Source organism: Ips typographus, linkage group LG4 (genome assembly GCF_016097725.1).
Source record: "Ips typographus isolate SLU linkage group LG4, UJ_Ityp_2.0, whole genome shotgun sequence".
NCBI lineage: Eukaryota > Metazoa > Arthropoda > Insecta > Coleoptera > Curculionidae > Ips > Ips typographus.
In genome coordinates, this window is record NC_138425.1 from 5,236,824 (window position 1) to 5,251,691 (window position 14,868).

Genomic DNA, 14,868 nt, shown 5'->3' on the forward strand with positions numbered 1-14,868 from the left:
AAAAGTTTAATGAGTAGGTATAGTTTATAAACAATAAATATATTAAAAATAACAATGGTCTTCAGAGAATCTAAATTGCAAATAAAAATTGATATTGAAAATGTTTAGACTGTGGTACAACATGCATTGATTTTAGAAATTTCGAGCTTTTATAGCAAATCTAACAACTTGCGGAATTGAGTTCATTGGCTATTTGTATTTTTTGGTGTATAGTGTGCCACCTAGCGACGGCGTTCGAAATTCAAAGCTTGAAAGGAATGACATAGCATCTACAGCTGATTCAGCGTTGCCATATTGAAATTTTAATTCTTTATGTTAGGGATTCAACAAATTAATTTCAATTATTATGAAAGAACATGGGAAGGTTTTAACCTTTCTTTCCCTAGTCTTACTTCTATTTCAAGTAAGGTCATAATTAGTTAAGTTGGTACCTTCTAAACTCAACATTTTCTACCTAATTATTTCCTTGGCCCAAGAAATACTATACGTATGGCAACGCTCTATTGAATTGTGCAATCTGTCAATGATGTCACAACAAAAACGTCATCAGGTGACATATTGGTGACAGTATCAATCCAAATAAAAATATTTTGTTGAAAAACAGCATTAAATGAATTAATTAAAGATAGTGCCAAATTGTTTATCAAATTAATCAATAAAAATGTCGGAGACGAACAGAAGGTCGTCATCCAATGACGCCATGGATAAAATTATAGGCGATATGAGTTCAGATATTCTCACCAATGATGGACAGTACATGCCCCTTGGATATCCATCCCAACAGAACGTAGCAGAGTCATTAAGTTGGGCCACTCAGTCCCCACCAAATCGGTACTTGAACTACAGTCTGCATTATCAGGAACCCACCTTAAACCAAGATTGTGACTTCATACATCAAGGAGCTTCGATTTTTGAAACTCCTGTTATGTTCCCAAAGAACATAAACTTACCAGAGTTTAATGGTTATAACTTGAGATCAAACAGTGCCCCTCAAACTCTATACAATGGTTATCCACAGACAGTGCTTGCAGAAGAAATTGCTCCAGAGCCTTTAATTCCAAATCAAACTCACTCACCTGTCTTTGATAATTTAGTAGGTAGTTGGACCCTGCCCAACACCACAGGCACCTACACTCCTTTTGGCAATCCTGACACATTTAAACCAAACTTATTTGAGTTTCAAGCCCAGAATGGTGAAACCATGGAAAAAGAGAACAAATTCATGCAATCAGAGTATAGTAGTGACAAATTCCAGTTTAGGGATGATTTAAAGAAGACCAGACCACTGGCTGAAGTCAAACCCATGCGCCCCAGCTATTCAGATGTTCTAACAAAACCAGTGCCAGCAACAACAAATACTAAACCCATTAAAACAGAATCTAAAGACATGAAACTGAAAAACAAGGAAGCAAGAAAAAATGGTAAAATTGACAAAACAGTTAAAGCTGCAACTTTGCTAAACCGTAGCTGCAACAATGATTTTAAAGACCTTCAAATGGATCGTCCACTTTCAAACATTAAAATGGAAAAAAGAAATGTCAAGCCCAATCAACTAAATCGCAAATGGAACTCCCTGGACAATATTGCTGAACAATCTGCAGCTAAAGTGGAAGAACCAAAGCGAAAAAAGGTGACAGATGATGTATATTCTTCAAAACCAATCAAACACACTAAAACTAAAGCCAATAAAAGTGTGGGTAACTTTTCTGAAGATTTGTCAGATGAGAATGTTAAAATAGAGTCAGTAAACATAAACAAAAATTCAGCTAAGAAAAGCAAGAGTGCAGGAAGGCAGAAACAAGCTGATGGTTCATTTGGGACAAGTGAAAGGCCTTCTTCAAAGAGGAATCAGAGGATTAGAAAAAGGGACAGCCCTGGATTTATTGGTAATTTTTTTATATACTCATTAGGGTCAGTGGTACTTGCAAATTAAATAGCATAAGCTGGATTTATAGATTGACAGCCAGGGAATAATTTTTAATATTTTAAAGGCAAGAATGACTGTCATCTCCTTATTTAACTGTTGCTAGTCATTTTAATGTTGCTATAATTATTTCAAGTTCTTTATATAATGTGGGTTTTAGACAGTTTACCTTTCTAAATAAAAAAAAGTGAGTAAAAATATCCATCTCCAAATTATTTAATTACTTATCAACTGTGTTTATAATGCCTATAAATTAGGGACTATAATAAAGTTTACTGTTATACCCAAGGTTATACCTATCATTTTTTGGCTCTTCAAATAAATTAATTATTATAGCATGGAATAACTTAAAAATCAATCAGAATTTTAGTATTCATGCCTACAAAAATGTGTATAAATAGAAGTATATGTATTTCTATTCAAGGAGCCTTGCTTACCTTAAAATAGGAGAAATGTTTGCAATAGTTTAATAACATATTTAAGTGTTTAATTTTTAAAATATGGCTACAAGCAATGTTTAACTATCTGCATTTTGAAAAGAATGGAAAGAAACCTAGAAGAAACCTTTGTTCAGGATTGCAAAAATTACCAAAATAATATTTTTTTAGGTGGCACCCTCACCTAGCTAAACTATTTAAAATAGTAATATCTTATATTTGCTTAAATATTCCTAAAATATTGTTTTGCTTTATTTAAATTTCCTTGTATGTAGCTGTTTAAACTTCATGTTTATAAACAGCTAGCTGTGGTCCAGTGGATTTTTTTGGGACGTCATCAACGGGAGGTATGGGAAAGTACTTTGACGTCATTGCTTTAATAATGTCCGCTGCAGAAGTAGAGGAAACGTCAAAAATTTTATTGGATCACAACAACACACATTAAGTTTTGACTGAGGTTAACCCTTTACAGTATATTAGACGTTTTAACATAACTTTACAAGTTTACTTTGTGCCATAATTGCTTCCTCATTCATTTAAAACATTAAATAAAACGTTCCAGCTATAGAAAAATTACATTGTATAAATATTTATAAATCAAGTCAGGCCTTTTTAAATTGTAAATTGGTGGACAGTTTTTGCCAAAATTTAAACACACCAATGCCTGTCTAATTCTAAACGTCAATAAAACCTCATGTAAAATTATCACATATTTTACAGGAAAAAAACTGTGTAATGTTTGTTTATGCCAAAGTGTTTGTGGCTGCATCATTTTCAAACGTGTTGTATCCCCCAAGTGTCTCAGCCAAATTTAATAGACAAAAAAGGGAAAGGTCGTTTTTTCTAGAATCAGGACCGTCATTTTGCCTCAAATAGTCAAAAGTGATTTTTCTTTACCCTGTATATCGGTGAAGAAATTACTGTGAGTCAGAATGGCTCTAATTCTACAATAAAGGGGCTTTTAAACCCTTTTTTATTCATTAAATTCGACTGAGACATTTCGGAGATACAGTCCTTTAAAAATTGCCAAAAGTTATGCTTTATCAATCTTTTCTGGTAATCAGTGTTCTTGTCTCACTATAACAGTTTAGTTTAAAGAACCACTTCTTAATGTTTGCGTAATAAAAAAATAAAACAGAAAATTTCTTATCACTACTTACATTTTTATTTTGCATGTATTATATGACTAAACATAAAACTGAGTAAATTTAAAAGCCATTTAAACACTCAAAATGCTTTTAAATCATTTTTGAAGAAATGTCTTTTGCAATTTTTACTAATTTAAGTATTGCTTATTGTTAATTTTAGACGTTCTCGGCGAAAAAGTAAAATTGTACACCAAAGGATGGTGGAAAATGTTTACAATACTTGCCTTATGGTTTCTACATTTGATTTCTGATGTTTGCAGCCTCAGTGTACATGTGGGTCATGAATTGTAAGTGTTTCAAGGTTTATTGTGTCAACTTGAATTAATAACAATAATTAAATAACATTTTTTTTCAATCAAATTTGTTTAAAAAATATTGTAGTGTACTACAATCTTGGGCTCATTTGGTGATGTTTTGGAAGTCTCTCACTAGCACTAGCGAGGCAATTTTAAAAAGGTGGAGATTGACTGCCTGGGTTTGGGAAAAGTTTGAACAGAAATTTAAAAAGAAAAATTCAAAACCTAGCAAATTTGAGGAGGAAACTAGTAGTTTCCTTCAGAATGGTCTTGACAATAATATTAGTATGCCTACTACTGGTGATGAAGCCATGAAAAGGTTAAACCAATATTAATGTGTAAAACATTTTGTATGATGATTTTTAATTTTTAGATTGTTAGCCTGTAAAGGAAAAGACCCTTATAGTATACTGGGTGTAACTCCAAAGTGTAATGACGACGATATTAAGAAATATTACAAAAGACAGGCATTTTTAGTTCATCCGGATAAAAATAATCAGCCCGGAGCTGAGGAAGCATTTAAAATTTTAGTTCACGCATTTGATATGATTGGCACACCGGAAAGAAGGGCTATTTATGATAGAGGTACTGTTAAGTTATAGAGAGTTAATTTTTGTATCAAATTTAATTAAATTTACAGGAGTGGCAGAGTCTGCATTTGTAGTTCAAAACTTTAGCCAAATGGCTGAACTACTGCAGCAGCTGCAACAAAAAATGGAAATGAACGCAAATACGATACGTTGCAGTGCGTGTGGCGATCGACACAAGCGTATTAAAATGGATCGGCCAAGTTATGCGGCCAGAAACTGCAAAACTTGTAAAATTCACCATGCTGCCAGAGAAGGTTAATTAAATTTTTTGATTATCAATAATTTCAGTTGTAAATCTTTTTTAGGTGATATATGGGCTGAAGCAAAATGTTTCGGATTTCTTTGGCATTATTATGCCTGTATGGAAGGCTCAGTCTATGATATAAGTGACTGGGCCTGTTGTCAAAAAGAGACGTTAAAACATTTAAAACCAGACACTCATCAAGTTCAGTATAGAATAGCATTGGGCAAACAAAACTCAAGTCAACCCAGAAGAAATAGTCAGGCTCCTAGAATGGACAAACCTGATCTGGAAAATTTGTTAAACTCCTTATATGGACATAATGACAGTGGAATTTCTCGAAGAAAAAATAAAAATAGAAAGTAAGTTTGACTAATATTTAAGCTTAGTTCTGTTTAATACGTGTTTGTAATTCTTTATTGTTTTCCCAGAATATAAATTGTTGATTTTTTGTCAAATCTAAAACTTTCAGAACAAAAAAAAATTGTTCCTTTACTTATATTACTACAAGAAATGTTATTAACTTATTTTAATGTTACTATTTACAAACACAAAATTTTAAATTAAATTAATTATGATAAATGCAGTTAGATGCTATGGATATCTGACACTTTATCACTAAATTAAAACTAAGCTATTTTTTAAGTTTAATAACTTAAATAAGTTTCTGTATTGATTTTCTATTAGCCTGCCGATGTTTGTTTTGATCTGTACTGATGTGAAAATATGAAGAAATATACTACATTTCAGATATTATTTTTGTATCAATATAACAATAAGTGTCAGCCTTCCAGTAGAGGTAAGAACTTATTCTAATGCTCCATCAAGAAAGCATAATTGTGGAGCACTTTCTATAGCCACATCAACATCTCTCTTCATCATGGTTTTCCTTTTATTTGTAGCCATCTGCTTTCCACACTCTTTAGCCAAAAATTCAATAAACATTTCCTACAACAAAACAATTTGTAGCAGCACAAAGCGGTTCTAAGTAAAACACTTACTGTGGCTTTAGTAACTAAAAATATAGCATCCTGCTGGACTATCACAACATCAGGGTCCATTTTCATTATCTGCTTGATTCGGGACAATGGTAACTTTACATATTTTACTGGTTTTGTTGGACTGCCTGAGGTGGCTCTTGGACTGGTGCTGTTTTGCAGTACAGAAGACTCTGTGTCAGGTTGGGGTACCTCATCTATAAGTGTCTCCACATCTAGATTGTCTTCACTGTTTAGTTGAGCTAATATATCTTCAGAAATTAGTTCACTAGATTCATCCATTATTTGTGTTTTCAAATGAGGAACAGTTAACAATGCATTAATTAGTAGTAGTAGAGTGAGAGCTTTCTTAATTTAAAATAGTTTTCTTTGAAATAATGTTTAATTTATTCTGATTCTGAATTGAAGATATTATAACCTAACAAACAAAATACGTTTGAACTAGAAGGACATTGGCGGGAATCGGAAACTGAGATAGTTGAACCAAAATGGAGTAGCAGTCACATGACTTGGCTCATTAAATAAGGAAAAGTGTCACGTGACATCCGTCAAATGGCTTCTACCTAGCGCAGTGGAGCCAAATGAATTTTAAATCTCAGCTGTTTTTTTGAGGTTATGGTAATATTTATTATTTACTTTCCTGTTATTTTCATTATTTTGATCTTATTGAGAATTTTGAAAATTTGAATCTATCTGGGAACTGTTATTTATTGAATTATTCGTAGAAATCGTAATATCCCACAATGTTAAAACGACCAAGTGTTAATGACGACGATGATGAAATATTGAGGCAGCAAGAAGAGTTTTTCAAACAAAAATCACAGAAAAAAGTTATTCCAGCTGCAGCTTTTGTAAAAAACACTCCAGGTAAGTACATCATATGCTGGTAGTTATTAGAAATTTCTCTTTTTATTGAGTAGGTGACTGTGACTGTGTGTGTGGGTAGATAACAATTTTAACTACAATAAGTTCAGCTAGACTGGTTTATTCATTAATTGAACAAATATTTTACAAGTTTCTTTGATAAACTATATTGCTCACTGCTCTCACTTTTATTAGGTCTGCTTTTATAAAACAATCAATACCTGAAGACTGTGACAATTTAATGTAGCACAAACACATAATTAATGTTTGTGTTCTTTTATTTTAGTTTTTTTGAAGCTTGTTAAATTCTGTCAAGTTCCAACATATTTTAAAATAAATATTAGGTATTTCAAACATTCTTAAATTGTTTATTTAAATAATCTATCTTCAATGCTGCATAAAATACAGCTGTGTTAAATGACTACCAATAAAATATCGGTAGTGCAAAATTTCTCAATAGTAGTCCTAAAAAGATAAAAATTGCACTTAAAGTGAATGATAGCTGCTCCTTATGCAAAAATCTATACAAAGTGCACTTTTGCTCTTTCATTTACATTCCTCTCAGTATATTGATTGTTCCTAAAGGGTATATTACTGTTTTGCACTATTGCTTATAGAAAATGTTCCATCCAAATCAAATGAGTCAATGGATGTGGATGATGACAAGGATAATGCAGAAACCACCATTCAGGATCAAATTGCTAACACATTTGAGTCAATTCCCAGTGATGTAAATTTGAGAAACATCACTGAGAATAAAGTAGATCCCAAAAGTATTAGGGTGCTAAAGTTTGATACTGCAGGATTTCCTAAGGCTCTTAGACGTGATGTAAGTGTCAATTACTTGGGTTGGCATATTTACATTTGTCTTACATGTTCAAGGAGATCTTTTTATTAGCTGCTAACAAGAAACTCAACTACATATTTCATAATTGTTTCTATCTATCAATACTATTTTAGCCAGGTATTAAACCAACAAAGGGTAGCATATTTTCACAACACATTAAAAGACTCAAAACAGATCTTAGCCCAGCTCAACCTGCAACCAATCAGTCTTTAAGTGCAAACTCTCTAGTAGTAAAAGAGAAGACACTAAAAGATAATGCTTCTAAAGAAAATGTTTCCAAAAGTTTCAAATTAGACACAATAGGTAATTTTGTTTTTTTTTCTTTGATTTGATTTCTAAGCAGTTTTTTTAGCAACTGCAGCACAACGTTCCACAATCTTATCGTCATCAGACCGGCGGCAAATCCACCGAGAAAACATGCACAAGCTAGAATCAATGAGAGAAGAGGAAATTCTAGCTGAAAGGCAAAAACTTTTATCAACTTTAGATCCGGCATTAATTCACTACTTGAAATCTCAAAGGTTGGATGTTGAATTCAATTAGGTATACTTTCATAAATTTGCATTACCAACCCTCAGAACGGCAAACAAAGAAGAACTAGAAAATCGAAATAAAACAATTAAAGAACAAAATGATGCTGCTGAAATGGTAGGCATAGACCAGCTGGAGGTTCCCAAGAAAATACTATCAAAGCCAGAATCCGCGGGATGGCTTCATTTCAACGAGTTTGAAGCGAATAAATTAGCTTGGATGAAAGACGTTAATACAGCAGATTTAAAGAAAGACAAAGAGTTTGAAGCCAGATTTGACTTTGAAGGTTACCTTCTTCCATACAGTATGTCTCAAATTGACGACAGCAACAGACATTTATACCACCATGGAGATGAACCTGAAAGACCTGGGTATAATTTGCAAGAGCTGTTACTCCTTTCTAGATCCAACATAACTCAGCAAAGATGTGTTGCCTTGAACACCTTAGCCAATGTTTTAGGATTAGAGCAAACTGGAATCTACGATCAAGTTATTGAAATACCGGTGGAGCAAATTTTTTTTGTTTTGCGTGTGTGCATGGACGATAATACCCCTTCCGTTTTGACTGCTGCTGTTAAAGCTTTGAGGAACTTAGTCTACTTTCAGCTGGATGAAACTTGTGTGGATAATTTGAATAGTTTTGGGTTAGGACTTGTTCAACCTATTTTGGCAGTGGACCAAAACGCTGAAGATGATAATACTGTAAATGATCAGCAGCTTGCTGAAACCAACTTGCCAAAATGCTTAGTTAGAACCAACATTCTTTCAAGAATAAGGTAATTTTTTTGTTTGTACTTATATTGGTTGGAATTATAGTATTTTGTGTAGGTATGTCATCAATACAGTAAAACCCTCAGTAGAAACGGTCATATACTGTGTGGAAATACTAATTCGGTTGGGGAGAGACTCAGAATTTATTATAAATAAAATCCTCCAGACAGAAGGTTTATTAAGTGGCTTAGTGGCTAGTTTTCTTCCTCAAACCTCACAAATAGTTGGTTCACAAATGCCACTGCCTCAGGTGGTAAAGTTAATAAGAATTTTATCAGCAAGACACCGAAGTACTGCAGAACATTTACTCAGAAAACACAATATACTGACTACAATTTTGTCATACTTATATGCTGATCAGTTTTCCCAAAATGCACTAGGACTCAAACTCCAAGTAGAATGCCTTAAGTATTGGACTCTTCTCATACACTATGGCCTGGCACTAGAGTCAATTAGGTAAACTGTTTGAAGTTATCTTATATGCTAGTGCAATAAGACTTAACTTGCAGGGAACATCAAAACCTCCTATTTACAATTCTGGACTATCATTTTAAACATACCGATAATGTGGCTTCCACAACGTTAATAAGGCAAAGTCATCTGGCTGCAGTTTTGGTATTCCTGTCTAAAGCTGTGGAGAAAGAATTTGATTTATTTGCGGAATTGAGTTTTCAATGTTTTTTGAAGTGGATGACTCAGTTCAAAAACTTAGAAACGTTTAAGGTAAGATATTTTCTTTTGTTCAAAATGTTTTGTATTTATTAGAGTTAATTAACAGTTTTATTGTAGTAGAAACCAACTCTTTGTGATTGTGTGTGTGATGTTATAAATGTTTTATACTTTTATTGCAAGGTTGCAGTCATTAAGGCATTATGTTGTTATACCAGCCATAGTTTATTGAACTTTTTACCACAAAATCCAAGGTTCTAGCTATTTCTGAGTTGCTTTTAACACTAAAAACTTTAATTTTAATATGTACAATGACAAAACAATTAGTTTTTATAAAAATTACCATCTTAAAAACATCAAATTAACTCTTGAAAATACACAGAATTATGGATGGATGCTTTGACTAATTGTATGCGAAAAAGCTTGTGTACTTTTTTTCCGTTGTCTCGGCATCATTTTCAGAATTTTCTGCTATAGTCTGTTCAGTGACTTCTGACGGGTTGCGTCAGAATCACCAGCAAAAAACGCAGGTGATTAAATGTGTGATGAGTTGATTGTCAAAATGGTGGCAGGAGCAACAATAAAAGAATAAATTATACAGTATATGACCAACCAATGTCCATCAACAATTCTTAGAAAGTTTTGAAGACTGAAGACCTATGACAATTTAAAACAACTCTGGGAAAATTTAAGACACTTGTAGAGGCTTCTTATTCGATCTTTGTCTAATGAAATGACATATGGAATGTAATGCAATAGTCAGAAGTCACTGAACAGAGCTTATAGGCGCCACCGATGTTACTTTCCGAAAAAAGCAAGCATCAGTTGGCAAAGAGTAAGTTCTGGTTGAAATTTAAGGTTGAGGATCTATACATTTTTTGTAATTTAGCTTATAGAGGAATTCAAAAATGGTTAAATATACCGGGTGTCTATTTTAAAATCGAAAGTTGATACTTCTTTCCCGTTAAGCTGGCAACAACGGAAAACCAAAAATATCTTGAGAGTTTGGACCTCTTATTCTAGGCTACGCTACAATTTTCAAAAAAATGCATTGAGCCATTTTCTTGACTTAAATATAGCATTACCGGGAATTTGAGCGGGAATTATCACGAAAAGCTACACATTAAAAAAATGTTAATAAATCAGAAATGGTTTCAGGCAGACTTCTTAAAACTAGGATATTAAGCATAAACATTTTAATTACCTCTTTGTATCCCATTCTTTTCATATTTTAGTGTGGCAAATCCCAAATCACTTCAGCTCTGCTACATTATGCAACCTCTTACAATCGAAACTTTTCTCCCTTATACACAGAGGAACTATTACTGAATTTTCTAGATTCCAGTGGATTCCATTCAGTAACTGAACATATTATGTAAGTTCAGTCAGTTTACCTACTGACCTGACCTACTGACTCGTGTAAATTTTAGAAACGGCTCTTTACTTTTAAACAACTACGAAACCCATAAAACATCCGCCAACTTAAGGAGTTTAGAAGCTGCTACGTGGTTTTCCATGGACCATATCGTACCAGTAATGCAATCAAACAGTTGCATACCATTGCTTTTCAGCTTATCCACTTGCATATTAAGTGATACATCTCTTAAGGTGATTATCGTTTCATTCGTTTTATCTCAATTTCATTGCAACTTTTTTACAGTTAAAAGTAAAGTTTTTAAATCATCCCAAAATCAAGGAATATACCGGAAAACTGAAAATGTCTAAACATTATTATAACGTAGGCAATTGGTTTACCAGATGCGAAAGCTTTTTAATTATGAACATACTAAAGATTGCGCATACAGTGCAAGACCACATTGACTCTGTAGAGTTTTATGATATTGCAGTAAAATGCCTTTGCGTTTTTAGTTCAGAACAAAAGATCGACATTAAGTTTGTTTTAGAAAATGTCGTTTTTTGTCCCAGGTAGATGCAACTTAATCTAAAGTTAGAAAAACTAATAAATGAGTTGTAGGTTTTATTCTGTTGAAGTGGCTATGGCTAATGTAGAGGTAAAAGAAACAAACAGTCAACTGGGACAGGCTTGGAAGCATTTAGGTGACATTAAACTAGTTTACGCTGACATACTAGGGTTAACAAAAGTATGCTATACACAAAAATCTTAGTGAGTGTTTAACTGTTTGTTTAATTGTCTTAACATTACAGAACTTAATCACTTTTGATGCAACATTGTCATTGGATATGAGTATTGGTAATGTAATTCCAGTGGATTGGATTTACACCCCTTTGGTTATACTGTACTCTAACCAGCAAAAAACTGACAATAAAAATGAATCTAAGAGTTTTGTTACAATTTTGAACTGTTTGCGTTGGATATTGATTTACGAAACTTACTTCCCTGGATTAGCTGAATCGATAAGCGCAACTGAAAAATATGTTAGACTTGGCTGTCTGTTTTTAGGCAGTGATAGTTTCTTTTTGGATTCTGACGTCCAGGAATTGCTAATACTGATCTATCAGTTTCTAGTTAAACGAGAAAGTACCATCAATTTTGAACAGGAAATATCAGGTAAGATCTTAATGCCAGTTACCGCTAAAATTACTAATTATACTGCTTTAAAGGTCTAACAAACTTCAAAGACTTTTTTGTGCAATTACTGGAACAATATCAGGGTGTCAGCTACGGCAATAAAGTATTTGGAAATGTTTTACTGTTTCCCTTAATGAAAAGGCACGACGTAAAATACAGAAAAACCTTATGGTCTGAATATATGGGGGTGGTGGAAACGTTTACAGTCCAAAACGACGAGGTAATAACATTTCTAAAATACTTCTTTGGGGTGGTGATAATATATTATTATTATTTCAGGTCTGGTTGAACCCTGATGGTTTGCTCTATCCTATAGATACGGATTACTCTTTGTTTGCGTGCTATTCTAAAGCATTAGCAATGAAAACAGTTCCTGAAAATAGTATAATGTATCAAGTAGCATTAACAAATGTTCGACAGTATAAAACGGCAGTGGAAAGTTCAAAAACCAATTAAATTAGACAAAGGTCTACACAAAAATATACAACTATTTTTGTATTTTACTTACATGTGTGTGAACCTATTAGTGAAGATTGATTGATTGAAGAGTGTGGCATAATAACCAAATTATGTATCTTAACTCATGGGTTAATTGTACACAAAGCAGTGAGTGGGCGATTGTTGTAGTATACCAAGCATTTTTGTATTGAATTTTTATATAGGATGTACCGTAAAGTACGATTAAATTAGACAAGTTATCAAATTTGTTGACAAATCCAGATCTCAGAATACTGTTGCCTATATTTATTCTGTATAAAAAATATTGAAAAACAAATATATACACTAACTTAATACCTAAATAGCAATTATTGTGTTTGTTTTAGTTTGCTATTTTATTTGTTATATTAATGTGAACAATTATTTTAGTACAAAATAAAATGCTCTGAAGAACAACGGTTTTTTATTACCCTTTTTTAAATACCTCCTGCTACGTCGTTTTCCTGATAAAAATCCAATTTTTACAGAAAACCGGATACGGTTACACAGTACAAATAAGCTTTCGAATTAAAAAGCAGGTATATAGGAGGTAAACACTTTTGAATTTGTATTGTTATACTCTGTTCTTTTACACCTGAAGCCGTCAAAGTGATTCCGTCAAAGTCGGAATGAATAATGACGGCAAACTATTTTACATTTTGTTAATATAAATGACATGGCTGTTGGGCTATTTAAACTCAGCCAAAATCAAAGGAAGTCTCTGACAGCCATATTTTTTGGTAACTACATCCCCTTTATATTACCAACATTCATTTGAACCAAAAACACGTCTGATGCATTTACTTTTGTTCCAGTTTTAAATATTATAGAAGTACTATTAGGGGCGTCAATTACAGGAGTTTCCACTTATGTATGCGTAGCTATTTCCCCGATGATTATTTCAGAAAAGGCCGAAATTAACTTTGTATTCGTGGTGTACGGTATATTTGGAGTAAACGTAATGATGAACTGGTTAATTGGGATGAAAATTTGCCAAAAATGTATGAATCAAGCCCACAAGTAAGTTACGCAGTCAATTAGTTTGTAAGCAGGTCTGAAATGTGGTAATTCTAGAAAAAGTACAAAAAGTTTGCTTTTGCTTTGGTACTGTGCGGGTACGAACACGGTACTCACTCTAATAATTATTGCAAACTTGTCTAGAAAAGTTAATAAGCATATTTCAAAATCTATGAAGAATTCTATACAAGGTACTGACTGACTGACTTTACGCTAATAGATCCATGAACATGTAAAGATTACTTTCAGGTGGTATGAAAACGTATTTATCAAACACTGAATCAAAAGAAACCATAGACAGAATTCAGTACGAGTTAGAATGCTGCGGTTTTGAGTCGTATAAAGACTGGCAAGACATGGAATGGTTGGATAGCAACATAGTTAACACTAAAGCCACACTAGTTGAAGAGTAACTTATTTTAGTGCTTACTATAAACTCACTATTACTATAAATTATATTCAGACTGCGATATGACCCTAAAAGACTAAACTTACCATCAGTCCCGTTCTCATGCTGTAAAATTGACTATCCTCTCCAATGTCTTCATGATCCCCTTCAGCAAACTGCGTTTACCAACGTATGGGTGGATGAACCCAGCACTGTCTTCGACTCTTTAAACACCATGGGATGTGTGGAAAAAATGAAAGCGCCTATTGGGTGGATTGTGGACGCGTTTATTATGGTCGTTAGTGGAATTACATTCTTCCACGTTCGTAACATATCTTCATATGGATTTGAACGCAAATATAAATTATTTTTAAGGTGGTCATCATATTGGTATCAAGAATTTTGTACACTTCATGCAGAAACGCGGTTTTGCTTTATGATACCGAAGGCGTGGCCCCCGGTTGGATTTTTGGAAGAGGCGATTGCGGTTATGCCCGCGGGAAAACTTTAACAGAAATTATGGTAAACTTACTATATCAAAGTTCTTAACACTTTAAAGTATGGTCACTTTGCAGGGAATTACTAATGAAATACTCGAGAAGAGAATCTTAGAACAAAAAAGGAGTGAAAAATCCAAAGATACACAAACGAAAAAATCAGTTCAATCTAACCTTTCTGAACATACGACCAGTTCTAAAACGACAACGCTTTTCGGGCGTTCAAAACAGAAACCGAGAAAAAAAGGGGACTACACTCTAGTTAATCAAGATGATACAGATGGTGAGAGTGGAAGGTCAGAAAATTTGAAAGCCAAAACTGACAGTGAACCTAGTAAAACGTAATGAAATATGATCATGTACTGATATTTTACATTATTATTTTAAGAATAAAATGCTATTGATGAATCAAGATTGATGTAACACGAAACACATTGGGTGATCCAATTGGTGTTTCAAAACAGTTACAAGTTTGATTAATTTTGACAAAAGTAGTGGAATTTGATTACCGGTTAAAATCTCGAGACACTCACTGTAGCAGTGTAGCCAAATTTTGTTCGGTTTCGGAAACATGGTGCAAAAAATCGACGTTTCTTCAGTCAGTAAACCGACTTCAGCGTTC

General features: G+C 33.3%; 4 protein-coding genes across 6 annotated transcripts; 3 read left to right on the top strand and 1 right to left on the bottom strand.

The window, feature by feature from the left end:
* The first annotated feature begins 544 nt into the window (after nt 1–544).
* On the top strand, nt 545–5,390 carry LOC145728731 (uncharacterized). Its single transcript, XM_081979189.1, has 6 exons — nt 545–1,886; nt 3,670–3,796; nt 3,891–4,124; nt 4,179–4,390; nt 4,446–4,649; nt 4,701–5,390. The coding sequence occupies exons 1-6, from the start codon at nt 662–664 to the stop codon at nt 5,000–5,002; spliced, it is 2,304 nt and encodes a 767-aa protein (XP_081835315.1). The 5' UTR covers nt 545–661; the 3' UTR covers nt 5,003–5,390.
* Nucleotides 5,000–6,066, bottom strand: PolE4 (DNA polymerase epsilon subunit 4). Its single transcript, XM_081979193.1, has 2 exons — nt 5,638–6,066; nt 5,000–5,584 (listed from the first exon to the last, which is right to left on the bottom strand). Exons 1-2 carry the CDS (start codon nt 5,914–5,916, stop codon nt 5,444–5,446), a joined length of 420 nt encoding a protein of 139 aa, XP_081835319.1. The 5' UTR covers nt 5,917–6,066; the 3' UTR covers nt 5,000–5,443.
* Nucleotides 6,067–6,234: 168 nt separating this feature from the next.
* LOC145728730 (RNA polymerase II-associated protein 1) lies at nt 6,235–12,761 on the top strand. Of its 2 annotated transcripts, XM_081979188.1 has the most exons (15): nt 6,235–6,252; nt 6,360–6,501; nt 7,116–7,327; nt 7,459–7,648; nt 7,698–7,866; nt 7,924–8,652; nt 8,705–9,103; nt 9,157–9,370; nt 10,552–10,691; nt 10,747–10,924; nt 10,977–11,242; nt 11,292–11,418; nt 11,483–11,846; nt 11,900–12,087; nt 12,147–12,761. In XM_081979188.1, the coding sequence occupies exons 2-15, from the start codon at nt 6,378–6,380 to the stop codon at nt 12,321–12,323; spliced, it is 3,477 nt and encodes a 1,158-aa protein (XP_081835314.1). In that variant the 5' UTR covers nt 6,235–6,252; nt 6,360–6,377; the 3' UTR covers nt 12,324–12,761. The 2 variants fall into 2 exon arrangements, with proteins under 2 accessions (XP_081835314.1, XP_081835313.1); XM_081979187.1 differs by lacking the exon at nt 6,235–6,252 and having other exon boundaries at nt 6,264–6,501.
* Nucleotides 12,762–12,926: 165 nt separating this feature from the next.
* On the top strand, nt 12,927–14,660 carry LOC145728733 (photoreceptor outer segment membrane glycoprotein 2-like). 2 transcript variants are annotated; one of them, XM_081979192.1, is made up of 8 exons: nt 12,927–13,084; nt 13,160–13,364; nt 13,419–13,552; nt 13,611–13,770; nt 13,825–14,071; nt 14,125–14,271; nt 14,325–14,580; nt 14,635–14,660. In XM_081979192.1, the coding sequence occupies exons 1-8, from the start codon at nt 13,021–13,023 to the stop codon at nt 14,637–14,639; spliced, it is 1,218 nt and encodes a 405-aa protein (XP_081835318.1). In that variant the 5' UTR covers nt 12,927–13,020; the 3' UTR covers nt 14,640–14,660. The 2 variants fall into 2 exon arrangements, with proteins under 2 accessions (XP_081835318.1, XP_081835317.1); XM_081979191.1 differs by having other exon boundaries at nt 14,325–14,654.
* The last annotated feature ends 208 nt before the right edge of the window (nt 14,661–14,868 follow it).

What these genes read in the sequence shown, in the direction of transcription:
- LOC145728731 (XM_081979189.1), top strand. Translation starts at nt 662, where the DNA reads ATGTCGGAGACGAACAGAAGGTCGTCATCCAATGACGCCATGGATAAA. An exon ending in GGACAGCCCTGGATTTATTG is followed by an intron (nt 1,887 to 3,669) that starts GTAATTTTTTTA and finishes TGTTAATTTTAG; the next exon opens with ACGTTCTCGGCGAAAAAGTA. An exon ending in TCACCATGCTGCCAGAGAAG is followed by an intron (nt 4,650 to 4,700) that starts GTTAATTAAATT and finishes AATCTTTTTTAG; the next exon opens with GTGATATATGGGCTGAAGCA.
- PolE4 (XM_081979193.1), bottom strand. Translation starts at nt 5,916, where the DNA reads ATGGATGAATCTAGTGAACTAATTTCTGAAGATATATTAGCTCAACTA. An exon ending in TTTTAGTTACTAAAGCCACA is followed by an intron (nt 5,585 to 5,637) that starts GTAAGTGTTTTA and finishes GTTTTGTTGTAG; the next exon opens with GAAATGTTTATTGAATTTTT.
- LOC145728730 (XM_081979188.1), top strand. Translation starts at nt 6,378, where the DNA reads ATGTTAAAACGACCAAGTGTTAATGACGACGATGATGAAATATTGAGG. An exon ending in AACATTCTTTCAAGAATAAG is followed by an intron (nt 8,653 to 8,704) that starts GTAATTTTTTTG and finishes TATTTTGTGTAG; the next exon opens with GTATGTCATCAATACAGTAA. An exon ending in TAAGTGATACATCTCTTAAG is followed by an intron (nt 10,925 to 10,976) that starts GTGATTATCGTT and finishes ACTTTTTTACAG; the next exon opens with TTAAAAGTAAAGTTTTTAAA.
- LOC145728733 (XM_081979191.1), top strand. Translation starts at nt 13,021, where the DNA reads ATGGCTGTTGGGCTATTTAAACTCAGCCAAAATCAAAGGAAGTCTCTG. An exon ending in AAAGCCACACTAGTTGAAGA is followed by an intron (nt 13,771 to 13,824) that starts GTAACTTATTTT and finishes AATTATATTCAG; the next exon opens with ACTGCGATATGACCCTAAAA. An exon ending in AAACTTTAACAGAAATTATG is followed by an intron (nt 14,272 to 14,324) that starts GTAAACTTACTA and finishes GTCACTTTGCAG; the next exon opens with GGAATTACTAATGAAATACT.